The 27,285-nt window shown below is 62.9% G+C and overlaps 2 protein-coding genes and 1 non-coding gene across 4 annotated transcripts; 2 read left to right on the top strand and 1 right to left on the bottom strand.

Moving 5' to 3' along the window:
- Positions 1-8,387: 8,387 nt before the first annotated feature.
- LOC127489281 (uncharacterized) lies at positions 8,388-9,743 on the bottom strand. The gene is made up of 3 exons (XR_016211341.1): positions 9,614-9,743; positions 8,703-8,825; positions 8,388-8,522 (listed from the first exon to the last, which is right to left on the bottom strand). It is a non-coding gene; the product is annotated as an uncharacterized LOC127489281 (transcript).
- Positions 9,744-10,460: 717 nt separating this feature from the next.
- On the top strand, positions 10,461-21,409 carry UBE2J2 (ubiquitin conjugating enzyme E2 J2). 2 transcript variants are annotated; one of them, XM_051840551.3, is made up of 7 exons: positions 10,461-10,626; positions 14,593-14,723; positions 18,465-18,505; positions 19,635-19,737; positions 19,824-19,962; positions 20,354-20,434; positions 20,840-21,409. In XM_051840551.3, the coding sequence occupies exons 2-7, from the start codon at positions 14,593-14,595 to the stop codon at positions 21,122-21,124; spliced, it is 780 nt and encodes a 259-aa protein (XP_051696511.1). In that variant the 5' UTR covers positions 10,461-10,626; the 3' UTR covers positions 21,125-21,409. The 2 variants fall into 2 exon arrangements, with proteins under 2 accessions (XP_051696511.1, XP_089157719.1); XM_089301593.1 differs by lacking the exon at positions 18,465-18,505.
- A 3,238-nt stretch (positions 21,410-24,647) lies between these two features.
- Positions 24,648-27,285, top strand: C1QTNF12 (C1q and TNF related 12; the record flags this gene model as incomplete). The annotated part of the gene is made up of 4 exons (XM_089301596.1): positions 24,648-25,187; positions 25,923-26,022; positions 26,115-26,178; positions 26,305-27,285. Coding segments are annotated over 4 exons (1,095 nt in total), but the record flags the coding sequence as incomplete, so codon positions are not given.

A 27,285-nucleotide genomic window follows, 5' to 3' on the forward strand; every position in this document is an offset into this window, starting at 1 on the left:
CCTCGTCCACGGAGGGGGGGAGTGAGTACAGGGGACCTCGTCCACGGGGGGGGGAGTGAGTACAGGGGACCTCGTCCACGGGGGGGGGGGAGTGAGTTCAGGGGGACCTCGTCCACGGGGGGGGGAGTGAGTACAGGGGACCTCGTCCACGGGGGGGGAGTGAGTACAGGGGACCTCGTCCACGGGGGGGGGAGTGAGTACAGGGGACCTCGTCCACGGGGGGGGGGAGTGAGTACAGGGGACCTCGTCCACGGGGGGGGAGTGAGTACAGGGGACCTTGTCCACGGGGGGGAGTGAGTTCAGGGGACCTCGTCCACGGGGAGGGGACCTCGTCCACGGCGGGGGGGCTCGTCCACGGGGGGAGTGGAGTGCCTGGTGGAAGATGCTTGCTGGGGCCTTGCCTTGCTGCTCGGCTTGGGCGCCCAAGACCTCCAGGGTGGGAGGGTCTCTGCGGGGGCAGGGGGGCTCAGGACACCCTCTGGAGGGAGGGACACCCACCTCTGGCGCTGGCCCTGGGAGCCTGCTGGGTAAGACTGCCGGGATCCAGCCCTGCATGTGGAGGCTTTGCTGGGACCACTGCCACCCCACCCGGCCCTCTAGGCACCACAAGCAGGTGTGAGGGACCCCCCAGCAGCCCCTTCAGGGGCTCCCAGCAGAGGTGGCCGATGGCCACCTGGCAGTCCAGCTGACAGGCTGGAAGACAGACCTGTCCATCATGTCCTGTGCTCTCTAGGGCAGGACCCCCGACCCCAGCATCCCCTACTCAGCTGCAGGGCCTAGGGCGGCCAGAGAGGCAGGGGAGCGATGAGTTTCCCGGTCCTGGTAGAGGTCCTGGTAGAGTGTCCCTAGGGCCCGCACTGGGGATTGGGGGGACGCTCCTCACCCCAGGCCGGCTGCTGGCACAGCTGCAGTACTCGGCTCCTGCCGGCAGGGGGCAGACGTGGCAGCTGCAGGAGCAGGTCTCCACCATCAGCTGCTGGCCTTCCTGCCGCTGCCCCAGGCTGCCCCCAGGCTGCCCCCAGGCCCTGGATCCTCGATTCACCTGCGTGGTATAGGAGGCGTTGTACGCTGGGCCACGCCCATGCCCCCCCCCCACTGTCTGCCGCAGCTGTAGGGGCTCCTGAGGCAGCGACCCTCGGCCTGTGGGGTGGGGGTGGGGCTTCAGTCCTGCCTGTTCCACCTGCAGGCCACCAGGGACAGGAGGTCCCGGGTGGGGGGCTAGACAGCAGCCCTTCTGCTCTGTGTCCTGCGGCTCCAGGAAGGCCGCGTGGTTTTGCCGGGTGCCCGGTGCCCCGGATGCTTCTTCCATGGACAGCAGGGGGAGCTGCACCTGCTGCTCAGCCCTGAGGACCCCGCTGAGCCCGGGGGCAGCCAAGGGTGAGGGGTGAGACCACCTGGCCCAGTCCTGCCCCCTTACTGGCCGTGTTGGGCACTCACCATGGGTGATGCCGGGGCGCTGTGTGGCCCAGATGCCATCATCGAAGGTGCAGCCGCTCAGCCGTGGGAACACCAGGAGCCTGGGCGTGGAGGTGGCACCTGCTACCCTGTGCCCACGGCACTGAGCCACACCTAACACCACACACCACATTCGGCCCAGATTCCTGTCTGTGAGGCCCCGACATGTCCCCAGGGTGGCCCTGTGGCCTGGTCACAGGTGTGAGGGGGGCCCAGCCCCTGGAGCCGACTCAGGGCTCCTGGCACTGAGGAACTGGGAGAGAGGGACCCCCCACACTCCCTCCCCACACTCCCGGACCCAGCTGGTGGAGCCTTGGCTCTCAGGGGCGGTGAGGTGAGCTAGCCAGCCACCATGAGGTCCCTGAGGGGGACAGGAAGTCACGCTGGGGCAGAGCTGGCCCTGGGCTGACCCTGGCCCGCACGACCAGAGCTGTCACCCTCTGTACGACCCTGGCCCCACTATGCAAGGGCAAGATGGCCAAGGCCTCTCTGGAAGTTCAAGGCTCAGAGGTGTGACTGGCTGGGCTGCTGGCCAGGAGACGGGTCAGGCGTGGTGTCCCTGAAGGGGGCGTGGTCCTGGGGGGCCCAGAGCCCCCACAACTGGCGCCCAAACAGGGGAACAGGGACGTCTTCTCCCGCTTGGTGGGGTAAGCAGATCATGGGCAGCAGGTAAGGAAGGCACCGGTGACTCGTTTAATTCACCACTTTTTACGGAGTTAGAATGTCAGTTTGTGGTTCCTGAGTGTAGCCCATGGTCTCCTGAGGACGGTTAAAGCTAACGTGATGAAGGCGTATCGGCAGCGGTGGGTTACGTGGGCTCCGCTCAAAACAGTCATTCAGCGGTGAGAAGGAAGAGACGTTGGTGTGGGAAAGGAAACCACCACATCGATCCGCGAGTGTGAACTCGCAGACCGAGACCTGCCTGAGGTCCGAGCCCAGAGAGAAGTCATGCTTGGACCAACCTGCGCCCCTGCAGTTCCTGCGGCACCGGTGCCGCCAGCCCCACCTCCAGCTTCTGGGGGCTCATGGTCTCACAGCACTGCGGGCGAGCCGCGTAGCCAACGTTGGGCGTGCAACGCTCTTCCCACGGAGCTCCCGGCCGCTTTGACTTTCGCTTTCCCGGGAAGCTTTCACGCCGATGGGGAAACGATGCCTGCACAGGGATGGGTTTTGATGTTATTGCGAATTTTAACTACGCATGCACTATGGACAGCCCTGCTCTCAGTGTTGTGTTGAGTTCTTGCGTGCCTGGATGGAAGGTCTGACTTACACGCTCGCCAAAATTGTATTCTCAGACCAACAGTTCCGTCAGCGGCAAATGTGGTTGGGGGACGCACAGCCGGCGTGCGGTAACCCAGCGCGTCCGGCGTACGAGATCCTGGCGGGGGACGCACAGCCGGCGTGCGGTAACCCAGCGCGCCCAGCGTCTGAGATCCTGGCGGGACCGGGGCAGGTCTCGCTCACACTCAGCGCCCCGCGACCCACTGGGCGAAACAGTTGCTGCAGAAGCTTGGACAAGAGTAAGCAGCGGCACCGCTGGTGGCTCATTTACTGAGACATAAGGACCGGAGAACGTAACCAGTGAAAGATGACCCCAAACGAAGACCCAGCTGCTGTCTTGCCAGGGCACTTAGCTTACGGAAATGCCAGTGAGGACTGTCAGGCCGTTATCCGCCCTATCAAAGAGTCAGGCAATGTGCTGGATTATATGAAAGCGTGTCACAACATAGGCTCGAAGGGCCGGCGCTGTGGCGCAGCAGGTTAACACCCTGGCCTGAAGCGCCGGCATCCCATATGGCACCGGTTCGAGTCCCGGCTGCTCCACTTCCGACCCAGCTCTCTGCTGTGGCCTGGGAAGGCAGTGGAAGAGGCCCAAGTCCTTGGGCCCCTGCACCCCCATGAGAAACCTGAAGAAGCACTTGGCTCCTGGCTTTGGATCGGCACAGTTGCGGCCAACTGGGGAGTGAGCCGTCGGACGGAAGACCTCGCCCTCTCCCTCTCCCTCTCCCTCTCTGTCTCTCTCTGCCTCTCTCTGCCTCTCTCTCTGTGTAACTCTTTCAAATAAATAAATAAATCTTAAAAAAACAAAACTTACAGCCAAGTTGCTGCCATGGAGACCTTTGCAGTAGGAAGGGGGGGAGAAGGTGCTACAACTGCGGGAGGCCTGTCACTTCCGCAGAGAACGGCGGGCCCCACAGCTGAGATCGGAACCAGAAGGCAAGCACCCTGACCGGCTACGCCCCAGATGCGAGAAAGGAAAGCACGGGCTATTGAGTGTAAATCTAAAGAAAATAAAGGAGCTGCTTCCAGTTAACAAGTCGGAAAACGAACAGGTGGTAGTGTGCCTAATGGGGGCGTGGTGTGGCTAATGGGGGCGTGGTGTTCTCAGTGGGGGCGTGGTGTGCCTAATGGGGGCGTGGTGTTCCTAATAGGGGTGTGGTTCCTAATAGGGGCGTGGTGTCCCTAATGGGGGCGTGGTGTTCCTAATGGAGGCGTGGCATTCTCAGTGGGGGCGTGGTTCCTAATAGGGGCGTGGTGTGCCTAATGGGGGCGTGGTGTTCTCAGTGGGGGCGTGGTGTGGCTAATGGGGGCGTGGTGTTCTCAATGGGGGCGTGGTGTCCCTAATGGGGGCGTGGTTCCTAATAGGGGCGTGGTATGCCTAATGGGGGCGTGGTGTTCTCAGTGGGGGCGTGGCATTCCTTCAGCCCCGAGGAAAATGGAGCTAAGGCTCCTGATACCACGCTGTCTCGGACATCCCTCGTCCTGCTCTCTCACACTAAATCTCCTTGGAAAGCCTGATAAGATCCATGCAGCATATTTTGGCCCTATCCCTCCGGAACTGTTGGGCTCATTCTGGGCCGCGCAGTCTGGCCCTTAGGTGCGTGCTGGGGCAATTGATGAAGATTACCGAGGGGAAGTTGCAGTCAAACTTAGTGTCATCACAACACGACATTTGAACAAGGACATAGCCCAGCTATTGCTACTGCCCTAGACACCCCCTGACAACCCACTGCCAACCCCAGGACCGGTGGCCCGGCAGCACGGACGTAACTCTAGGATTATCCACTGCTCTAGAAGAAAATACTGAGCCTGTTTGAACACTATATAAAAGGAAAACGCTTTGCAGGAATGTTGGAGACCGGAGCCTATATCTCTATCACGAAAAGTACTGAATGGCCTGGTTGGTGGGTTAGGAACCCACTTCTAGCCTAATTGGGACAGGAAGGTCGGATCAAGGGCAGACATGCGTGAGCACTCACTGTCTCACAGCCCCAGGCCCCGATACAACCGGAGCATTGATAAAGCCTCTCATTACCTATAAACCGGAGGGGACGGGACTTCCTGCGGCAAATTCTAAATTAGTGGTTAATGAGCTTTTACATAGGGGCCGCTGGGGAGAGTTCGCCTCTAAAAGAAACCTGGAAATCCTCTGAGCCCATCTGAACTCCTCAACAGCCCCCACCAAAGGAGAGGCTTTAAAAACAGTCACGACACAGCTGCCCCTGGGACACGCAGAACCGCAGCTTCTCCCTGGAATTCACCAGTGTTGGTTAGGAAACCGGAGACCGCTAGTCGGCCTTAGAACTGTCAACGCATCTCTAGTCCACAAGGGGGCGCCGCCGCCGGGACTCCCGAACCGTGCAGGATTCCAAAGACTGGTAGATTCTCGTTGTAGACTGAGTGTTTTTTAGCATCCTGAGGACCGGGGTAGATTTGCCTTTTCCGTTCCCTCATGTAACGATGTAGACCTGTGGATAGGTACCGAGGACAGTTCTACCCCAAGGGATGGTGAGCTCACCTACCGTGTGTCACCGCCACATAGCGCAGGCTCTGGGACCTGCTAGAGCCTTGTACCCTAACGCTTGTATTATACATTGCATGGGTGACAGTCCCATATCCCACCATGCCAAAAAATATCACCAGAAACATTTGAACACACTATTGAGAATCTAAATCAACGCGGGCTTTCGGTGGCCCCAGAGAAAACACAATCACACATTCCCTACTCTTATCTTGGGTATGTGGTCGGTTGCACAGCGATTATATCTCAAAAAACTAAAATGAAACATAACGCCCTAAATAAATGATTTTCGAAGGCTCTTGGGTGATATTAATTGGCTCCGCCCCACCCCTGGCTATGCATTAAAAATTCATTTAAACTGCTGGAGGGCGACCCTGATCTCAACAGCCCTCGCTCCATTTCCGAAGCCGCTGAGTGTGAACTCCAGTTGGCTGAAGAACGGTGAGTGTGAGCGCTACCTCCCGAGAGACCCTCACTGCCCCCGACACTGCCTTCGACACGGAAGACCGACCGCGGGAGTGACTGCTCAGCCTGGCAGCCTCTGGAGTGGCCGCGTGTGCGTCCTACGGGTTCTAAACCTCACGTCTGGACAACATAGACACCTCATTTCAGCAGCCGTGAGCGCATCACAACCCTCGTAGATCTGTCCCACCTCTGAACAAAGCCGGCCTGCAGCCTGCCTTACACTTAGCCGTCATCTCCAAGTGGCCCTGGCGGACTGCACCGGCACACTGGACAGTCACTTTCCCTCAGCTGGGATCCCTCCCTTTCTCTCTCTCTCTCTCTCTCTTTCTTTCTTTCTTTCTAAAGTTCTATTTATTTACTTGAAAACCAGAGTTACAGAGAGAGAAGGAGAGGCAGAGAGAGAGAGACAGAGAGGTCCTCCGCTGGTTCACTCCCCAGATGGCTGCAACAGCCAGAGCTGCGCCAATCCGAAGCCAGGAGCCAGGAGCTTCTTCCAGGTCTCTCACATGGGTGCAGGGGCCCGAGGACTTGGGCCATTTCCCGCTGCTTTCCCAGGCCATAGCAGAGAGCTGGATTGGAAGTGGAGCAGCCGGGACTAGAACCGGTGCCCATATGGGATGCCGGTGCTTCAGGCCAGGGCATTAACCTGCTGCACCACAGCGCCGGCCCCACCAGGCCCAAACTTATAGCGGATATTATTGATACTTATTCATCGTCTCTTCGGGCTGTTGCCTCCAACCAAGAAAACGCCACTGCCGCCATTGCCACGTTGCTGTCGTGGGCTTTGCCTATGCAGATACGGCCCGGCCTTCACCACTAACGAACTGATTACATTTCTTTCAGAATGGGGAATTCAACACAAAACGGGTATTCCTTATAATCCACAGGGCCAAGCCATTGTTGAACGAGCCAATCGTACACTTAAAACTCATTTATTAAAACAGAAAAGGGGGAATTAAGGGGACAACCCCCAAAACCTCCGGGCTACCGCTCTTTTCACTCTTAATTTTAAAATTTACCTATGGGAGAACCAGTGTCGCGGGCAGAAAAACACTTCCAATCGGCGAAGTCGGGGGTGAGGGGGTAAATGTACCTGCATACTATAAATAGATTACATACAACACACATGAATACGAGCTACCGCATTCCCGGGAGCTGAGCCCTCCGGCCCCTAGGCCGAGGCCATGGTCTTGTCTTCTCAGACACTGGAGAAGGGTCTGGTGCCCCCTTCGAGTAACCAGACCAGAAAGGCTCCGAACCGGGGGCCCAGCGTCGATGCCGGCGGCCGAGAAAATGGCGGCGTGGACTCTGTCATCGCCACAACCCAAACAGCAAAAAGCAACGCAGAGGGAGAGTCCCCACGCGGGCCCAGACGAGAGATCTGCCCAGGGAGGAAGAGGGCGCCCTCGCTTCCCCGCAGGGAGGAAGACGGCGCCCTCACTTCCCCGGGGACCCGGTGGCGCCTGCAGAACTGCTCCTCGGGGTGACGGCCGTTCTGACCCGTGCGTCGGGGCCGGAGCACACCTCACCACCCCACCCGCCCTCACTGCGCACCGTGGACTGGGCTGCGCCTGCTCCTGTTGCCGAGGACGGCGGCCCCAGCTTCCCGATGAAAGGAAAGAACTCAGCATTTCGCCCGGATACCGAACGCTTCCACCATGTTTGGGGGCCAGCTCCGTGCTTGGAGCTATCCCCCAGTGGGGGGGTACGATGCCAACAGTGGGACTGGATTCCTTACGGGATTTTTTTCTGCTGTTACATTCGTTTTCCATCATTCTGAAAGTGTCTGTTATCCCCTTATTGTTAATTTCTCAGACGTAGCCCAGTTTCCCAGAGAGACCCCGCGGCTCTGTACCCTGGCGGGGGGACACCTGGGGTTCCTGTGGAGGACAATCGGCAACATCCGGAATTTGACGTTCATCGACTGGGGCCCGCCAGGGTTCTTTACATCCTGTGCAGTTCGTCGCGTATTTACTTCAACAAACCGAAACTAAGGACTCTCAGACTGTCCTGCGGCACGGGGCTGACACCCTTTAACTCGGCACAGCGGGGGCTGGCTCCTCCCGCCCCTTGGTCCCCGACACGGCACTTACGCAACCTTCCCGCAGCTACTCAATGGTTTTCTTTTGCCCTCAGCCACGGCAAAGCCACCGCCACACTCGGGGAAGCCAGCAGAGAGCGAGCCTGCACTGCCCCGCCCCACGTGCCCTGGACGGTTACCTTCAACACACCCTCCAGAGTTACCTGGACTGCCTGCCTCATCCATTCCGTTCCTTTCAATAGAACCAGCAGTCTACAATGATTTTGTCTCAAAGCCCAAGCCTCTGAATCCCATCAACTTGCCTGGGCCTTGGACTGAATCCGGTTTCTATCGCGTTTCTGTCGTCACACCAAACGTATGAAAGGTCTGTCGGAAGCTCACTGCTAGCACGCTGGGCTCCCGCGGCAGGAAAAGCAGCAGGTGCGCCCTCAGTGACTCCATCTCGACTCAGGAGTTCATTGCGAAACGGCAACGAGACTCCCACAGTCTCAGGCCACCAAGCGGGGATAGATCAACCAACGAGTCAAAGACTGCAAGAGTTACGGGCGGCGATCGCCTGGCCAGGATCAGCCAGCAGACACTCAAGGCCGACTCGCTCCCCCACGTCACTGGAGCTTCACGAAGTTTTGTGTCGCTCACCTGCTGTCCCGGGTTAGTGTTTTCCGTGGTCTCCTTCTTCTCCTCGCAGGAATCTGCACTGCACTGCCAAACCCCCAGAAACGCCAGCTCCGCACTCGCCTCTCCGCCGCCGTCTTGCGACTGAAACAGAGAAGGGGCAGTTTGCAGGAGCTGGCATCCGGGACTGTCCACGCAGGAGGAAGTCAGTGAAGGACTCGGCGTGAGGCCCAGGCCCAGCAGTCACCAAAGGCGTCTGCCTCCACCTGTTGGTGGTGCGGGACGGTGGCCGGGCCTGGAGACCGACCCGGCTTGTTTCCTTACTGCTGGCTGTGCTGCGCGCTGGGGTCAGGCTGTGGGCAGAGTCGTCCGTGTCCCGCGTCTTCCGGAGCAGAGTCTCGCGGGTCCCGGGGACCCAGAGCCCCCACACCTTTCAAATAAGTAAACCTTAAAAAAAACACAGGAGCAGGAGCTGTTGGTGGGCGTCCTGTGGACCCCTCAGTCCTCTCAGGAGGGGCGCTGGCCCCGACTTGCTGGGCCCCAGCCCCTGAGCTCACTGGGTCACCACAGAGGTGACCAGGGGTGGCCAGTGTCCCCCCAGGCCGGGCCCAGGGACTGAAGGTGCCTGGTGTTTCGTGGGCCTGAACGTCTTTTCCTCCCCTGTGCCCCCCGTACCCCGGGCTGCAGGGCATCGCCAGTGCTGGTGTGGGACCAGCACAGAGCACGGGGCTCCCCTGGGCCCCTCCTCAAGCCCTGGCCAGACAGGCCCTCTGGGGGAGGCGGGCTTGGGGACCCCTCCTGATCCTGACCCTCCCGGGTCTCTAGGCCGCCGTCACCACACGGAGGGCGGCCTCCTTCGCCAAGGCCGCTGTCCCCTCTGCCTGCTGCCCTGGCACCCGTGGAGCCGCCGGCAGGAAGCCCCTTCTGAGAGCTGCCCCGGCATCCTACCGGACCCTCCCCTCCAAGGGGCAGTTTTGGGTTGGAAATCCCAGCAGACCCCTGGGGCCAGCCTCGCTTCTCCGTCCTGGTCTCCATGCTAAGGCCACCAGTTCTGGGGCAAGACTGCTGGGTGGCCTCGATCCCGCTGACCAGAGGCCACTCCCGGCTCGGGCGGCTTCTCCCTGGGGCACCACCCAGGAGGCTGGGGCCCTGGACCCCTGCTGCCTCTCAAGTCCACTGGTACCCGCGGACACAGGGCCACCCCGAGGCAGGAGAGGCCTGCCCCTGCTGTGTACCTGGGTGAGCCCAGGATCTGCCTCTGCTTCTATCCAGGACCTGGGCGGCCTCCTGGACAAAACTGTCCACCCTCAGGACAGCTGGGCCGCCCTGCGTAGGGGTGGCAGGACCCCGGATGGGGCGGGGGAGGGCGGCCAGGTTCCCACGGACGGACCCACGGACAGCTGGACGCTCCTCCGCTTCTGCCCCCGGGCCTGAACTCTGCCCGAGGCGTGGCCACGGCTGGACCACAGGAAATCAGGGTGCCCGGGGCCCGCAGCAAGCCCCAGACTGATCCTGGCGCGGGGCCGGACGAGCGGCGGGCCCCGGGGTCTGAACCGCGCGGCCCTGCACGGCCGGCGGGAGGAACTCGGGCGGTGCGGCCGGGGCTGTGAGCGGGACCCCACTCAGGGCCGGCGGGAAATTCGGTCATTTTTACGGCTGAACGTCCCATGGCCTCACAGTGGACAGAGAAGGCCAGCGCTGGACCCTCAGCGGCCCGCGGGGAGGACACTGCAGGGCGGGGTGGCCTAGACGGCTTCCCGCACGCAGGCCGGAGGGCGGTCGGGGTCATCCCGAGGCTCCGGGGAGTCAAATCAGCCAGCCCGCAGGGAGGCGGACGAAGCCACGAAGCCGCCTTCCAGCGCGCCCGCCGCTCTCCCCACCACCACCTGGGACCCCGCCCCGCGGAGTTGTCCGCTTGTGCGCACGCGCTGACTGCTCTCCTGGCGCCGGCGCAGCTTCCGGGGCTGGCGGGGACAGGGAGACGCGGGCGACGTCCTCCGGGCCGCCTAGAGCGGCCGCCCCAGAGGCCCGCACACCGGAAGCGGAAGCGGGCCAGGGCCCCGCCCCGGGAGCAGCCATCTTGGAAGCTGAGGCGGCGGCGGCGGCGGCGGCGGATGCGGAGGGCTGGGTCCTGGCGCGGCGCGGCACGGTTCTCTCCGTCGCAGGCCCCACGCTTCCGCACCTTGCTCCGGCCTCGACCACGGCGAGCCTGAGCGCGGCGGCGGCCCACGCGCGGCGACGGGGAGAGGTGAGCGTGTGCGGGCGGGGGCCTCGGGCAGATGGGCCGGGGCCGGGGCCGCGGGGCACTACTCGGCCCGTCCTCGTTCGCGCCGCCGCCGCCGCCGCGGGGCCCCGGCCCGGAGCGTCCCTGCGCGAAGCCAGGGGTCGGTTAGGCGGGGCGGCGGGCTCCGGGCCGGGGGTGGCCGCGGGGCTGGTCTCCCACTCGGGGCCTTGTGTTGGTGGGACGCTTGCGGGCACCTCTAGGACGATGCGGGCCGCCGCGCCCCGAACTTGGGACCGGAATCGCCCCATCAGTCCCGGCAGAAGGGACTCGGGGCCGCGCTGCCGGGGTGCCGCGGTGTGACGGGGCCGGGGACCCTGGGCAGGGCCCTGCCCGTGCTTGGCGTCGCTGTGCCGGCCCCCGACGTCGGGTCACTCTCCAGCCCGTCTCGGGTGAACGCCGCTGCGCCAGTGTGCGTGCCCGGCTCGGACAGGAGACGTGGGGGCCCCCCGCTGGCCAGGGCGCCTGTAGGCGGTGGTGCACGGTGCTCCGCTCCCAGGCAGGGCCGCGCCGGCCGGGAGACCTGGCCCGTGCCCGCCTGACAGCCAGGGTCTGCCACGCCGCGGCTTGAGTTAGGGGCCCGGGGTGGCTTCTGGGTGCAGCCTGCGCGCGCGCGCCGTGGGCCGCCTCTGGCTGCACGCTGACCGTCCGTGCCCGGGAGCCTGACACGCGTCCTCCGCGGCAGTGGGCGTCCCGCGGGAGGCTGGGGGTGGCCGAGCGGGGGGACTGGTGGCCGCCCACCGGCTCAGACGCGGTCGCACACGGGGAAGAGTGAATTAACCTGTACTGGAGGTTTGGTTTTTTTATCTGAAAGGCGGAGTGACTGGGTGCGGGCGGACAGGGAAGGGGCCTCCGTCTGCTGGCTCGCTCCCCGAGTGGCCACGACAGCCAGGGCTGTGGGCCAGGCCGGAGCCGGGAGCCCCGTCCCACTCGCGTCTTCCACTGCTTTCCCAGGAGCGTTAGCAGCTGGGACTTGAATTGGCGCCCACGAGCGCTGCCGGCATCCCGGGAGGTGGCTTACGTGTGCAGCGCAGCACTGGCCCCTGAATGGTTTTGTGTGCGTGGAGCTGGCTTTGGAGCGAGTGTGGCAGTGGCTCTGCTCCAGGCTGTGGGCAGGGGCTGAGCCCTGGCCCCTCGGGCATCTTGAGCCAGAGCGCGAGGCAGTGGACTGGACGGTGGCCCTGCTCTTGGTGCAGACTCCTGCAGGAGGGTCAGAGCCTGGAGTCCACCGGTGGGCTTTGGGACCCGTGGCTCTCGAGCCAGGCCGGGAGGCAGCCAAGGGGTCAGGGTTTGAAGCCGGGCCGTGACGGGGGCGCTGAGGACGGGCTGAGCTGGCCGGGGCAGGGCTGATGCTCGCTGGCTTGGCTGGGGCGTGGAAGGGCTGTGGGGGTGGCGGGAGGTCTCACTGGGCACTGACCGGAGTGCATGAGACAGCTGAAGGGTGGAGACTGGAGGCTGATGTGCTGTTAGTGATGCGGTGGGAACGAGGGTCGCGGGCCCCTGGAGGAGACACAGGGGTTGGCGGTGGTCCTGGGGTTAGGCCCACGAGAGGATTGTGTGGGTGCCCTGAGCAAGTCTCACTCTGCAGGCCCTGATCATGGCAAAGAGCTGCCAACAGCCAGCGTCTTGTGCTCTGTGGAGGGAGAAGCCAGACGGGGCCCGTGGTCTGGAGATGCAGAGGAGGCCGTGGGGAGGCCAGGGGGGCCAGGGAGTGTGTGTGTGGGTGTCCCCAGGGAACCGCAGTGTACAGGCCCTGAGGCTGGCATGGGGTTGAGGTCAGGTTTGCGCTGACTGGGCCATTGCCAGCGGCCCCTGATGTCCAAGGCCATCTTTAAAGCGTTTGGCTGGGGAGTGCCCTGTGAGATGGGTTGGAGAGGCTGCAGGGGGCGGGGCAGGGCGGGACTGACCCGTCACAAGGTGTCGCTGCGCCGCCGTGCTGGCCTCCTGCTCCTGCCCTGGTCTCCATCCTGCCTATCCCCACGTGTCCTCTCGCTGTCGTGTTTTAGACCAGTGTTTTTCACACTTTATTTTTAGCTGCAGGACTTTTTTGCTTTTCTATCTCAAGAAGACGGTGAACTCTGGTATGGAAAAGGGGTGCGGGGCGGGTGAGGGGGGCTGCAGCCCACAGAGCAGCGCCTGTGTCTCGTTCCCCGCTTTGGCTCCAGCTTCCTGCGATGCAGACCCTGGGAGACAGGGGCAATGGCTCAAGGAACCAGGCCGCTGTCGCCCATGTGGGAGGCCTGGTTCAGTCCCCAGCTCCTGGCTCCAACTCTGACCCACCCATAGGTTGGGGAGTGAACCAGCAGGTGAGAACACTCTGTCTCACGTAAGCAGATAAAAATTTGAAAGGTACATTGAGTTGGGGCTGTTCCGAGGTCTGGCAGTGGGGAGCCTGTGTCCCTGTCACCACCCACTCAACCCGGGGGCATAGCTGGGGGCCCTGGTGTCCTGGCGGCACTCTGTTCTCTTGCTCCCCAAGCCCAGCGCTCCTTGCTGTCCTGGACGCCCTGTGCTGAGCTGTGGCCATCAGCATGGGCCTCCCGCCCACCCTCTTTTGCTTCCTTACAGAGCCAGGTTTGGGGGACAGGGGAGACAGAAAGGTCTTCCATCTGCTGGTTCACTCGCCAAGTTGCTGCAATGGCTGGGGCTCGGGCAGGCTCAGTCTGGGAGCCTGGAGCTCCATCCAGGTCTCCCATGTGGGTGCAGGGGCCCGAGTGCTTGGACCATCTTCGCTGCGTTCCCAGGGGTATTCGCAGGGAGCTGGATTGGAAGACGGGCAGCCAGGACTCGAACTGGCACTTGTATGGGTTGCTGTGCCCAGTGCTGGCCCCACGTGGCCTTTCTGAGAGAAGAGCTTAAAGCCCTCTGGGGCGCAGCTTGGCTAACTGACCAGTTTCATCCCCACCCCTCACTGCCCAGGCTCGCTGTCCCAGGAACACAACACCTTGCCTCTGCCCAGCGGGCGCCTCTGAGTCTCTCACGCCGCCGAGAGAGGCTCCCCTGTCCCCTGCTTGCACCTGTGGCCCGTGGTGAATGTTGGGTGGCAGGCTGGTTTGGGCATGCGCCCGTGTCTTTGGTGTGAGGTTTCTGGGGGCTTCAGGACACACAGCTGCCCTCTAGAGCTGGTCCACACTGGCCTCAGCTCTCCCCAGCCTGTCCCGTTCATGATGGCTGCCTTATCCCGCCTGAGTGCTTTAGGGGGGGGGAGAGCTTCCAGGGCGCCCTCGGCACCTGTGCTCAGTGGTGTGTTGTGTGTAGGTTTACATGTGTGTCAGTGTTTGTGTTGGTGATGTGTTCTGTATGTCGGTGACATGTATTGGTGATGTGTGTGTCCGTGATGTATTGTGTGTCAGTGATGTGTTGGTAATGTGTGTCCATGACATGTGTTGGTGACATTGCGTGTTGGTGACATGTTATATGTTGATGACATGTATTGGTGATGTGTGTAAGTGATGTGTCCGTGATGGTGACATGTTGTGTAGGTGATGTGTTGTGTGTCAGTGGCAGTGTGTCAATGACTTTTTTTCAGTGACATGTTATGTGTTGATGGTGTGTGTGTGTCAGTGACGTGTGTGTCAGTGTTGGCAACCCATGTTCTGTGTGTCCATGATGTGTCGGTGATGTGTCAGTGTTTGTGTTGGCAATGTATCGTGTGTGTCCGTGACGTGTCGGTGACATGTATGTGCCAGTGTTTGTGTTGGCAACGTGTTGTGTGTGTTGGTGACATGCTGTGTGTGTCCGTGACGCGTGTCAGTGATGTGTGTGAGGAGATGGTCACTGCAGGACACACAAAGACTCCTCAGGGCCTGGAATGGACACATCAGGGTTTGGGGCTCAGGCCCGTGAGGGTCTGCGGAGAAGGATGCGGGGTCTGAGGGTGGAGAGCCGTGGTCACACACCTGCTGCTTTGGCGAGCGCCGGCTGTCTTCACAGATGAGCAGCAACAGCAACAAGAGAGCCCCGACCACCGCGACGCAGAGGCTGAAGCAGGACTACCTGCGCATCAAGAAAGACCCGGTGCCTTACATCTGCGCCGAGCCCCTGCCTTCCAACATCCTGGAGTGGTGAGTGCCGGCCCGGCGCCGAAGCAGCTCTGTGTCTTCCTCAGGAGTGGGTGGACGCTGGCCAGGGACACCGGACGCAGGGCTGGACGAGAGCCCTTGCTGGGGGGCTCTGGGTGTGCGGGGCCCGCGGCCGCTGCTCGGAGGAGGAACGGCACCGCTGGGCTCCCCGCCTTTTGCTTCTGGTGGCGGAAGTAGCCTGTCTTGCCCGGCAGCGTGTGTGGTGGGGCCAGACCCTGACCCTGGGGCTGATGAGGACCTGCGTCCCGGACCTTGCGCTCCCTGGCAGCTTTGCTGAAAGGGCGGGGCTGCGCAGCCTCGGTGTTCCCAGGTTTGCTGGTGGTGATGTCAGAAATGAAATGCAAACTGAGTCCCCAAAACCCATTTGTTTGAAAGATGCTGGGTTTTGACTTTGAGAAAATACTTTCTTTGATTTTTTTTAAGATTTATTTATTTATTTGAAAGTCAGAGTTAGGCAGAGAGAGGAGGAAAGGCCGAGAGGGAGTCTTCCATCCACTGGTTCACTCCTCAGTTGGCCACAACAGCTGGAGCTGCGCTGATCCGAAACCAGGAGCTTCTTTTGGATCTCCCAAGTGGTGCAGGGCCCAAGGACCTAGCCCTCTTCTGCTCTCCCAGGCCACAGCAGAGAGCTGGATCGGAAGTGGAGCTGCTGGGACTCCAACCGGCGACCATAGGGGATGCCAGCGCTGCAGGCGGCAGCTTTACCCAGCATGCCACAGCTCTGGCCCCACTTTTTGAATTTTTTAATGCAGAGAAAAGAGAGTCAACTGAATTAAAACAAACTGGGGGTTGTTTTCCAGGTTGGATGGAGGCTGGCTTTCCCAGCGTAGAGAGGTGGAGGTTGCTGGGGTGGGGTGGAGCCCCTGGGCACTGGCTGCCCCTTGGGCCGAGCTCTCCTTGTCCCTGACACTGAGTGTACGCTGTGGCCCCAGCACACGGTCAGTGGATATGAGGATAAGTTCCATGAGTGGCTCACCTCTGCCGATTCTTGGGAACATCCTCACTGGTTGGGACCCCTCCCCCATGGGGGAGTCCTCTGCGCAGTGGGCAGTGGTCCCCGCGGACAGTCAGCCTGGGGCGTCCTCTACACAGTGGGCAGTGGTCCCTGTGGACAGTCAGCCTGGGGCGTCCTCTACACAGTGGGGCAGTGGTCCCTGTAGACGGTCAGCCTGGGGCGTCCTCTGCGCAGTGGGCAGTGGTCCCTGTGGACGGTCAGCCTGGGGCGTCCTCTGCGCAGTGGGCAGTGGTCCCTGTGGACGGTCAGCCTGGGGCATCCTCTGCGCAGTGGGCAGTGGTCCCCGCGGACAGTCAGCCTGGGGCGTCCTCTACACAGTGGGGCAGTGGTCCCTGTAGACGGTCAACCTGGGGCGTCCTCTGCGCAGTGGGCAGTGGTCCCTGTGGACGGTCAGCCTGGGGCGTCCTCTGCGCAGTGGGGCAGTGGTCCCTGTGGACGGTCAGCCTGGGGCGTCCTCTGCGCAGTGGGCAGTGGTCCCCGCGGACAGTCAGCCTGGGGCGTCCTCTACACAGTGGGGCAGTGGTCCCTGTAGACGGTCAACCTGGGGCGTCCTCTGCGCAGTGGGCAGTGGTCCCTGTGGACGGTCAGCCTGGGGCGTCCTCTGCGCAGTGGGCAGTGGTCCCCGTGGACGGTCAGCCTGGGGCGTCCTCTGCGCAGTGGGCAGTGGTCCCTGTGGACGGTCAGCCTGGGGCGTCCTCTGCGCGGTGGGCACTGGTCCCTGTAGACGGTCAGCCTGGGGCGTCCTCTGCGCAGTGGGCAGTGGTCCCCACCACAGGCTCAGGCCTGCACAGATGCTTTTCTGGCTTCCGTGGGTGTCGCCCTCCTTAGCGGAGAGAACTTTCTGACAGTTCTGAGAGGTGTGCTGAGGCCCACAGGCTCTGAGCACAAGGGCCAGTCCCCTCTCCTCTGCCCCCGCTGGGGTCTTGCGTTCTCGTCCCCGTTTTCTGAGGTAGTTGGGATCAGCAATAAGTTAAGGCCACGTTCCTGGGAGCCCCGTGTGTTGCTCTAAGCCAGCCTTGTTCTGGTCCCTAACACAGTTTTTTGAGTACTGTTGCCCCTCCTTGTCTGTGAGTTCCATATTTGTGAATTTAACCAACTCGGATGGAAAGTATTTGAATATGGGGCATCGACAGGCTTTTTAGTCACTTTCCGAACAGCACAGTGTGACCACTGCGCACGCAGCGTGCGCCTTCAGGTCTCAGTGACCCCGAGATGACTGACAGTTGCCAGGAGGATGCGTGCGGTGTTGTGCAAATGCTTTGTGCCATTCGTATCAGGAACTTGGATGTGTACTTTGACGCCCACAGGCTGCAGGACAGTGTTCTGGAACAAATCCCAAGGACAGTAGTCCCCCTGTCAGCTAGGGTGGGCGCTGGGTGCAATGGGGCTGTCCTGGTGCCCTGCATCTTTTTTTGTTTTTAAAGATTTATTTATTTATTTGAAAGTCAGTTACACACAGAGAGAAGGAGAGGCAGAGAGAGAAAGAGGTCTTCCATCCGCTCGTTGGTTCACTCCCCAACTGGCTGCAACGGTTAGAGCTGCACCAATCAAAAGTCAGGAGCCAGGAGCTTCCTCTGGGTCTCCCACGCAGGTGCAGGGGCCCAAGGACCTGGGCCATCATTTTACTGCTTTCCCAGGCCATAGCAGAGAGCTGGATCGGAAGTGGAGCAGCCGGGACTCGAACCAGCACCCATGTGGACGCTGGCATTGCAGGTGGCGGCTTTACCCACTGTGCCACAGCACTGGCCCCTGCCCTGCCTCTGACCTAGTCCTGCTGGTGTGCACCCTGGGAGGCCGCAGGTGGCACCTGCAGTACTTGGTCCCTCCCACCCTCGGGGAAGACTCTGGTCGAGTTCCTGCCTCCTGGTTTGCTTGGCCCAGCGTTGACTGTCGTGGGCATCTGGGGCGTGAACCAGTGGATGGAAGATTTGTGTCTGCTTTTCAGACTTCCAAATAAAATGAAAATGGGAACTGAGACAAAACCGGAAGCCCTTAGCTAGCAGGTAGCGTGTTTGTGTGGGGCCGTCAACAGCGGGAAGCTGAGCTGGAGTCAAGACAGGCACGGTGGGCACCCGGGGTTTCGATCCTGCACTGGACACGCACCGCCGGCTTGCTTTCTCCGCGCTCCTGTGTTCCGGGTGGGGGCCGTGTTCCCCCAGCCTCTGTTCTGAGGCTTGGCTCTGTGTGAGACTGCTGGCTGTCCGTCTCTGGTTTTTCCAAGAACAGCAGTTGGAGGGGTGTGGGACACAGCAGTGAGTGCCCCGTTACCCTTGGTGTGTAAACTTACAAGCGCATCCTAGTGACGTATCCTGAGAAGCTCAGCTGAGCGGAGGGCCTTTGGCGCACTGCGGTCATTCCTGAGCACATCTGCCTCCCGCATCGGCGCTGGCCTGGCCCAGCCCTGGCTGTCGGAGGCATCTGGGGAGTGGGCTGGAGCATGGAAGACTTTGGAGGTCCCCGTCTCAGTTGATCTCAGGGACGAGGGAGGATCGGCTTGGTGCATGTTGTGTTGTGGACACAGACGTGCCTCGTGGAGAAGGGAGAGGGGACAGCCTGTGGTGCTGTCAGAAAGCAGGGAAAGTGCGTCTGGGCCTGGGCCTGCTGTGGCTGTCACCCATCAGCGCAGGGGCTGAAAATCTGAGTCCGTCAGCCCTGGCCTTGGGGAAGTCACTGTCCTCAGATGCCACGTGATGTTCTCTCTCCCTCAGGCACTATGTCGTCCGAGGCCCTGAGATGACCCCTTATGAAGGTAAGGACGAGGCCAGTTCTGTATTCTCGGTGGACCTTGTGCGTTGAGCATCTTTGATTTGTAAACAACGTTCTTTAAGTTTGGCTCGTGCAAGTTAAGGTCCTGGTGGGGTTTGGTTTTGCAGTGTGCGTGTCTGCAGGCGCATGGTGGGGGTCGGGGTTCCGCCAGCCCCTGGCATCGGCGGGGTTACAGCTGGGGAGAGCGGAGTGGAAGGAGGCTGTTCTGCTGGGTCAGATGGGGGGGGGGGGCGTGAACAGAAGAGACTGCTCTGTGCTGGCACCTGGTGTCTTGGGATCCTCGGAGCAGCTCTGAGCTGAGGTGGCCGTGGGAGGCCCAGGACCCCGGATCTCCTGACAGCTGGCGAGGCTGAGCCGTCCTCCGTGTCACGCAGAGCTGGCAGCAGCAGGCCCCTGACCGGCTTAGACGCTGTCCCGCAGGCTTACCCGGGTCGACGGCCAGCTGGGACATGCCCTGGACTTGAGCCTCCTGTCCGCCTGTGTGTGGAGGTTTTGTGCGGTGCTGCCAGGGACGGGTTGGGGGCGCTGTGGGAGGCGCCGCGTAAAAGGAGGCGTGCACTCCGTCAGTGCGCCGCTGGCCTTGCTGCACTCTGCTGTGGCCCAGGAATCCTTGTGGGGCAGCAGCTGCGCAGATGCGTGCAGAGGGCGTGTCACTGTGACAAGCCCTGGAGGGTGCCTGTGAGCCCCGCAGGGTGCGTGTGATCAGTGGCGTGTTTGCCAGTGCATCATGGGAAGTCACGTGGCCAGGGAGTTCCAGCACGGTTGGTGCACATGAAAATCCTCATCAAACAAACGTGTAGAGTGTGCGCCGAAACGGGTGGTGGTTACGTGTGGCGAGGGGCGTGTGCTGGGTGTTTTCTCCTGTTCTTTGTGGTTTTAGTGTTTTCCAAGTAAGTGGTGAACGTTTTTAAATCTTGTAGCCAGAGCCCCTCCACGCCCCTAAGGCACCAGAGCTGTGTGGGCCCTCGGGGGCTGTCCAGCGTCAGCTGGGGCTCCTGCAGGGCGGGGGGTGGGGGTGGGGGTGGTCTGGCCTCCTGGGGAGGACTGTGGGTTGAGAAGGCTGTGGGGTCCTGCGATGGGCAGCGTTCTTTGCTTCCTTTCTCTTGATACAGGTGGCTATTATCATGGAAAACTAATTTTCCCTAGAGAATTTCCTTTTAAACCTCCTAGTATTTACATGATAACTCCCAATGGAAGGTTCAAGTGCAACACGAGGTAAGGCGCCTCCTGGTGCTGCTGTGCTTTGTGAGCCGTGGCCGAGGGCCGTGCCTGCGTCTGCTCACGGAGCCCCTTCCGTGTAGGCTGTGTCTCTCCATCACGGACTTCCACCCTGACACGTGGAACCCAGCCTGGTCCGTGTCCACCATCCTGACTGGGCTCCTGAGCTTCATGGTGGAGAAAGGCCCCACCCTGGGCAGCGTGGAGACCTCGGACTTCACGGTGAGATGTGGGGCGCCCGTCACCTGCACCTGCACCTGGTGTGGCTGCCCCGGGCCTGGGATGCCTTCCTCCACAGCAGGCAGAGGCGCCGCAGGCTTCGCCGTGTGCCGGAGACCACGCTGCTCTGTGTGACTCAGCTGTGGCCCCAGCGTGGTCTCAGCGTCCGTCTCTGCCTGGGCTTCTGCGCGCGTCAGATCTCGCAGGCCTGCCACTGCCGTGCACGTGCCCCCAACCTGGGAGGGGGCTGGAGGCGGGGGTCTGACCCTGCTGTGCCCCCTCCTCTGGGCGGGGTCGTGAGCCAGCCTGCCGTGAGGAAGACCTGACCGGCCTTTCGGAAGTCTGTTGAGAGGCCCTGAAGGTGGCTCTGGCTAATGTTCCCCTCTCTCCCCAGAAGAGGCAGCTGGCAGTGCAGAGCCTAGCGTTTAACCTGAGAGATAAGGTCTTCTGCGAGTTGTTTCCTGATGTCGTGGAGGTAAGGAGGAAGCACGGCTGGAGTCTGTGTCGCCGCCCTGCCTTAGAAACCCATCACACGTGTGTGCCCGAGCGTCCATAGCTGCAGGCGTCTCACAGGGCCCAGTGGTCCTCGTGCCCACCGGGGCCTCTCCACCTGGAGCCCGAGGGGCAGCCATGTTGGGGGCCAGGCCTGTGCCATGTGGTTGTGGAGCTTGCGGGCCTGGTGACCTTCCGCCCGCTGGACCGCTGAGGGTCTGGCTGGGTCACCGGTGACTGGGGCCTCGGTCCGGCATCGCGCTGAGTGCAGAGTCTGCGGCACGGGCTGGCTGAGATGGCCGTGCCTCCCTGAGGCGCCCTCCCTGGAGCTGTCTCTCGGGACCTGGTTCACACAGCCTGACCGCGGCCTCTCGGTGTTTTGTCGTAGGAAATCAAACAGAAGCAGAAAGCACAAGACGAACTCAGTAGCAGGCCCCAGACGCTCCCCTTACCAGACGTGGTTCCAGACGGGGAGGTGCACCATGGCCAGAACGGGGTTCCGCTTCTCAACGGGCACGCACCGGGGGCCGGCCCCAACCTTGCGGGGCTGCAGCAAGCCCATCGGCACCATGGACTCCTGGGCGGCGCCCTGGCGAACTTGTTTGTCATAGTTGGGTTTGCAGCCTTCGCCTACACGGTCAAGTACGTGCTGAGGAGCATAGCACAGGAGTGATTGCTGCCCAAGCCCGATGGAGGGGCCGGACACGCTGCCCAGCACGGGGCAGACTGCTGGGATCCCGGGTTTAGCTTTTTAAAAACTTAAAAAGGAAAAGCAAAAACCAAAACGTGTAATTTGATTTGGAGGAGGCGCGAGAACCCCGGCTCCCTCCTCTCTCCCGGGGCCGGCGGGCTGGCAGGCCGCGGTCTTCCTGTGTTGTCTTCTGCACCTGTTGGAGTCGACCTGCTTCTCATTTCATTAGATTTGGTCACTTAAAAATATAAAATTCAGTGCCCGTCAGATACTTTGCATGCGTGGTGGTGGTACAGCCGCGTCCTGCTGAGGCCCCGTGGGGCCACCGTGGGTGGTGGGATCCGGAGAGGCAGGGTCTGGCCCCAGCCGCTCACAATGTGTCTTGAATAAGGAAGATCCTTCCAGAAGAGCTGTGGTTGCCTTGTTTCCTGCTGAGTGAGAGTTAACCTGCTCACTCTGACCACAAGGTGCTGTCCTTTGCCATACACAGCAGCTGGGAGCCGCCCCTGCCACTGGGGGTAAAGGCCGGCTGCCTCCACCTCTCCCCTCTGAACCTCTGGCTGGTCCTGTCCCTGGCGGGTGGAGCCCCCAGAGTCCCCCCGGTGCTGTTCTGTGCACGGAGCACCCCCCCCCCCGCCACCCACGTGAACCAGGTTGCTTCATGGACCTCAGAGGCTGTGGACCAGGTCAGGCGTCTGGACCACAGAGGGGACTGTTGTGAGAGGCCGTTTTGTCGGAGCAGGCACGGTCAGCGTGGGGACCGACTGGATCACCAGCAGCACCCCTCCCCCCACCCCGCACAGGACACCCTGAAGGCCAGCGGCCCTGAGCCCGCAAGACCAGGAGGCCCGGCCTTTCTGGGCGAGTGGTGAGGCCGCCGCAGCTGAGCTCCAGTTCTGTGACTGCTTTTTGATGAGTTCCTTTAAAATCCTTTGTGGTTTGCCCCCGTCCCGTGGGGCGGGGTCACCTTGGGCCGCTGTGGCCTGGGCGGGCCTCCCACCAGCCCTGCCCAGGGGCGCGTGTGCCTGCTGCAGGTCCTGGTGTGGAGCTGTGACCCAGGTAGGTGCCTGGGCATGGTGGCAGTGGGGATCCCTGTGGGCTGCCCCTGCCCGTGCTGGACGCCCGCCCTGCCTTGGTCCACGTCCTGCTCAGGGACACTTGCGCTCGGAATCCTGGGTGTTTGCTGGGCTGTGAGGTGGCAGAACCATGTGATGCGTGAGCTCCGCTCCTGGCCCGGCCAGTGGTGGAGATGGACCCTGAATAAAAGGTGATGCTGTCCTGCTGGACGAAGTGGCTTTCTCCATCTCCTGCCTCCCTTCCCCTCCCCCTGTGGCCCTGACTGGCACACCACGTCCCTGCAGGCCGTTAGGACTGTGTGTGTCCTATTAATTGAAAGGCAGAGGAACAGACCTGTTCCTTGTCCACTCCCCAGATGCCCACAGTCGGGGTGGGCCGGGCTCAAGCGTCCTGCTGCCTGGAGGTGGCAGAGAGGCTGCGCCGCAGCTACTGCAGTGTGGGGCGCAGCCGTCCGAGCGCTGGAGTTGGAAGTCTGTCCCACCTAGGCTGTCCGCCTCAGGCGGAAGGGGAGGGGAGCCAGCAGCTGGCCTGAGGCCCCCACCTGGGACAGCTTGGTGCTGGGGCCGAGGGCGCATGCGCCTTGGCAGTGAGCGTCTTAGAGTCCAGCCCCAAGCCCGTGGGCATGGTCCTCTTGCATGCCAGCTGGCGTGCATTGTAGGCCCAGTGGGGTGGAGTTGGTGCACAGGCGCTGCCGGCAGCACTGTATCTGCACCTTGAAGGATGGGGTCACGGTGCAGGGGCTGTGGGGTGGGGGCTGGCAGGCCTGCGTGGGGTCATGGTGCAGGTGGCTGTGGTGTAGGGGCTGGCAGGCCTGCGTGGGGTGGTGGTGCAGGTTGTGGGGTGGGGGCTGGCAGGCCTGCGTGGGGTCATGGTGCAGGTGGCTGTGGGGTGGGGGCTGGCAGGCCTGCATGGGGTCATGGTGCAGGTTGTGGGGTGGGGGCTGGCAGGCGTGCAGGTGGCTGTGGGGTGGGGGCTGGCAGGCCTGCATGGGGTCATGGTGCAGGGACTGTGGGGTGGGGGCTGGCAGTCTTGTGTGGGGTCATGGTGCAGGTGGCTATGGGGTGGTGGGCTGGCAGTCCTGCGTGGGGTCATGGTGCAGGTGGCTGTGGGGTGGGGGCTGGCAGGCCTGCATGGGGTCATGGTGCAGGTTGTGGGGTGGGGGCTGGCAGGCGTGCAGGTGGCTGTGGGGTGGGGGCTGGCAGGCCTGCATGGGGTCATGGTGCAGGGACTGTGGGGTGGGGGCTGGCAGTCTTGTGTGGGGTCATGGTGCAGGTGGCTATGGGGTGGTGGGCTGGCAGTCCTGCGTGGGGTCATGGTGCAGGGGCTGTGGGGTGGGGGCTGGCAGGCCTGCGTGGGGTCATGGTGCAGGTGGCTGTGGGGTGGGGGCTGGCAGGCCTGCATGGGGTGGTGGTGCAGGTGGCTGTGGGGTGGGGGCTACCGTGCAGGCCGTGCCAGTGCTGCACGTGCTGGGGCAATGGTGTGCAGGCCAAAGGGCTTTCCTGAGGGCCAAGCTCCAGCCGCGTGCTGCCCCTGGAGTGAGCCAGGAAGGGGGCAGGGCCCTGGGCAAGCCTTGAGCCCTCACGGTCAGCCTTGGCGCAGTCTCTCCACCCCCACCCTCCACTGCTGCCCTTGGAGGGTCTGGAGCGTTCTTCCATGCTGTCCACCGGGGCCAGTGCCGTCCTCCCCACCAGAGGCGGCAGCTGGCAGTCCTGAGCCTTCCATCCCTCAAGGGCCAAGGGTCAGCTTCCCCCAGCCCCACCAGTGTCCCTCAGCCTAAGGGAAGGGGCTGCCACTTGGGGAACACTCACCATGGCAGTGCCTGCCCACCTCGGGGCTCCTCTGTTTTCTTCTTTCCAATGTGTGTTTGTCTACTTCAAAGACAGGCAGAGAGAGAGAGATCTTCCATCTGCTGGTTCACTCCCCAAATGGCTGCAACTGCCGGAGCTGGACCGGTCGAGCCGGGAGCTTCTTCCAGGTCTGCACGCGGGTGGGGCCTTCTGCTTTCCCAGGCTCAGCCGAGAGCTGGATCGGAAGTGGAGCAGCCGGGGCTCCACCTGGTGCCCACGTGGGAAGCCGGCACTGCAGGTGGTGACTTTACCTGCTATGGCACAGTGCTGGCTCCAGTTCCTCTAACAAAATTCATTTTATTTGGAAAGCAGAGAAATCTTAACAAATGCCTGCAGTGGCCAGATCTGAGCCAGGGAGAAGACAGGAGGCCAGAACTCCGTTCAGGTCTGCCACGTGAGCGGCGAGCTGCCAACACCTGAGCCATCACTTCCGGACCCCCCCGGGGGGTGCTGAGCCATCACCTCCTGCCCCCCCCCCCCGTGCTGGGCCATCACCTCTTCCCCCCCCCCCGCCGGTGCTGGGCCATCACCTCCTGCTCCCCCAGGTGCTGGGCCATCACCCCCCCCCCCCCCGGTGCTGAGCCATCACCCACCCCACCCACCCCCACCCCCACCCCCCGGTGCTGAGCCATCACCTCAGGGAGGTGCTGAGCCGCAGAGTTAGCTGGAATGGGACCCCTAGGAAGGCGGTGGGAGTGGGGTGTTCAGGGGTCTGTTTGCAAAGGACCAGAGAAGTCCTGGGTCGGTGCAGCTCCTTCTGCCTCAGAGGGGTGGTGGAGGCGGTGGTGGGTGGGTGGGGAGCTCGGGGGAGCCCTCCCTCTGGAGCCAGATCTGGGGCAGAGGGGCGCCCTTGCTTTGCTCTGCATAGAGGGGCGCAGGCGGCTGCCAGGTGTGCCCGGGGTCGCCCCCGCGCTGGGACCTCTACGCTGCTGCCCCGTGAGCACAGGCTGATCCCCGCAGCCACGCGTGCTGGGCCTGGGCCTGGGCCGCGGCTGTGGCCCTTCTGTGGCTCGGGGGCATCGGGGCCCAGCGTGAGCTCAAGAGGCCACAGAAAGCCTCCGAGCGGATGGAGCCCCCAGCGCCACTGCTGCTCACGGCGAGGGCTGCCAGCTCCCTCCGAGGTACGCACAGCAGCAGGGGCGCGTGAGGGTGCAGCTGGGCTGGGGCTTGGGGCCGCCTCCCTGCAGGCCCTGGGTGCATCTGGGTGGGCAGCCCGGGTCATGGCTGTGGGGCCTGGGAAGGGAGCTTGGGGAGGGGGAGGGGCGTTGGGAGCCTGCTGGGCTGGGCTGGCGCTGGCAGGCGCTCCTGACCTGGAGACCTGTGGCCTGCAAGTCCCAGCACCTGCTGTTGCTCTGGGGTCCATCTGTTTCAGGCACGTGCCCTCTTGGGCGGTTTCTTCACTGCTAGGACCCGGGCCAGGGACAGTGGCATCCGGGCAGGCCCAGCCCACGCATCCCGCGGAGCCGGAGGCCCCATTTCCCAGACAGGCTGGCCCAGGGGGGTGTGGGCTGTGGCTGGCCCTGGGCAGGTGTGTGGGCACCGTGGGGGTCCTTGGTGGAGGTGAGAGTTTTGCCCCTACTGGCCACCTGGACGGGGTTCTAAGGCCTCCCCTGAGGTGGTGCCTGAGCTGGGAGACTGCTGAGGGCAGCTCCTGGAGCCATTGCCCTGGTGGGAGGACCTGCCTGTGTCCCCGTCCATGCTCTGAGCTGCCCAGGCGCCAGGCCCTGCCCCTGCCCGCCCTAGCTTTGGATCTTCAGGGAGGTCACAGGTCCTTCTGTCTCCTGTCTGGGAGCAGCAGGGAGGAGCCTGTGAGGCCCAGGGGACAGAGTTCTAGCTCTGTCCATCTGTGCCTGCAGCCCCTAGAGGCCTCAGATGCCCACGACACTGCTGAGCCTCGCCCCTCTGCCCAGACCACGGGCCACCAAGGAACCGTGCCGAGGCTGGGACAAGAAGCTGGTGAGCCCCTGGGTTGCATCTGCCCCACCCCTGGCCTGAGCCCAGGCCCCTGTGTGGCCACCCCAAGACCCCACTCTCCCACCTGCCCCCAGTGAGGCCCCCCGTGCAGAGGTCGCGCTGCAGGCCGTGCTGTGGGATTCCAGGAGGCACTGAGAGGTAAGGCTGCCTCCACCCTTCTGGAGGGAGGCCAGGGCTAGACCGCTGACCTCCGGCCATCCTGCCTGCTACAGAGGCCATGGAGCGCCGGCTCCCAGGGCTGCCTGACTTGCTGCTGCCCCACAGGGCAAGTGGGCGGCTGGCGGCCGAGGCCTTGCACTGCCGGCCGAAGGGCCCCGTGCGCGTGGATGAGAAGGTGCTGGGGGGACTGCGTGGCTTCCAGGCTGTGAGTGGGGCGTCCACTGCCGGTGCCTGCGCCTCCGGGGAGCAGGGACTGAGTCGGGGCCCCGTGAGGCGAGTGGGGCCCAGACGCCTCTGGACAGTGGCTGGGAACATGCGCACAGCGGGGTCAGGGCGGCTCAGGGCTGTGAGGCCTGGCATTGGCCCTGCCTCGCCCCCTGTGAGAGCCAGGCCAGGACGGGTGTGCCCAGCGGGCAGGGCCAGGCAGGCCACGGTGCAGCTCACTGCAGGCCCTCAGCCCCACCGCCCAGGGCGCCTTCGCGAGGCCCCGTTCTGAGTCTGGCCTCCAGCCGATTGGCAGCCCTGGTGTCCGCTGTCTACCAGTTCTCCGCCAGCCTTCGTATGGGTGAGCTGGGCGGGGCAGTGGTCAGGGGTGGGACAGCCCTCCCGGGGATGCTCTCGAGACTGCCTGCTCTGCTGTCCCCCTGGCCCTACCCCGCACAGTGGGACCTGAGCCCCTCCCTGCTGGCCCCCGCTCCACTGTGCACACATCTGCTCTCTCCCCAGGGCCAGGCCAGGCCACGAGCCTTGGACACAGTGCGGGCCCTCGTGTGTGAGTGAGCACCCCACTCCTGTCCAGGCCCTGGTTCTCCAGGTTGCTGGAGGCCATCTCTGTCCTGGAGAGCAGCAGCAGGGGCTTCACGACACAGGGGACGGAGGGAGTTGGGGGGCCCCGGCCCGAGCAGCTCAAGTGAGGACTGACGCCCGCTGTGGGTGCCTGCAGGCCGGACAGTGCCCTCCATGTTTGCAGACAACGGCTTGGGAGCTGCGCTCTCCATCCAGAGTGGCTCGGGCTTCTCAGGGTGCTGCTGGCCGGGGAGATGCCCCTCCCCCGTGGCAACAGCAATAAAGAGTCCCCAGCCCCCC

This window comes from Oryctolagus cuniculus, chromosome 7 (genome assembly GCF_051225735.1).
Source record: "Oryctolagus cuniculus isolate XC-2025 breed Fujian yellow rabbit chromosome 7, ASM5122573v1, whole genome shotgun sequence".
NCBI classification, from domain to species: Eukaryota; Metazoa; Chordata; class Mammalia; order Lagomorpha; family Leporidae; genus Oryctolagus; species Oryctolagus cuniculus.

What these genes read in the sequence shown, in the direction of transcription:
- UBE2J2 (XM_051840551.3), top strand. Translation starts at nt 14,593, where the DNA reads ATGAGCAGCAACAGCAACAAGAGAGCCCCGACCACCGCGACGCAGAGG. An exon ending in CCTTCCAACATCCTGGAGTG is followed by an intron (nt 14,724 to 18,464) that starts GTGAGTGCCGGC and finishes TCTCTCCCTCAG; the next exon opens with GCACTATGTCGTCCGAGGCC. An exon ending in TGTTTCCTGATGTCGTGGAG is followed by an intron (nt 20,435 to 20,839) that starts GTAAGGAGGAAG and finishes GTTTTGTCGTAG; the next exon opens with GAAATCAAACAGAAGCAGAA.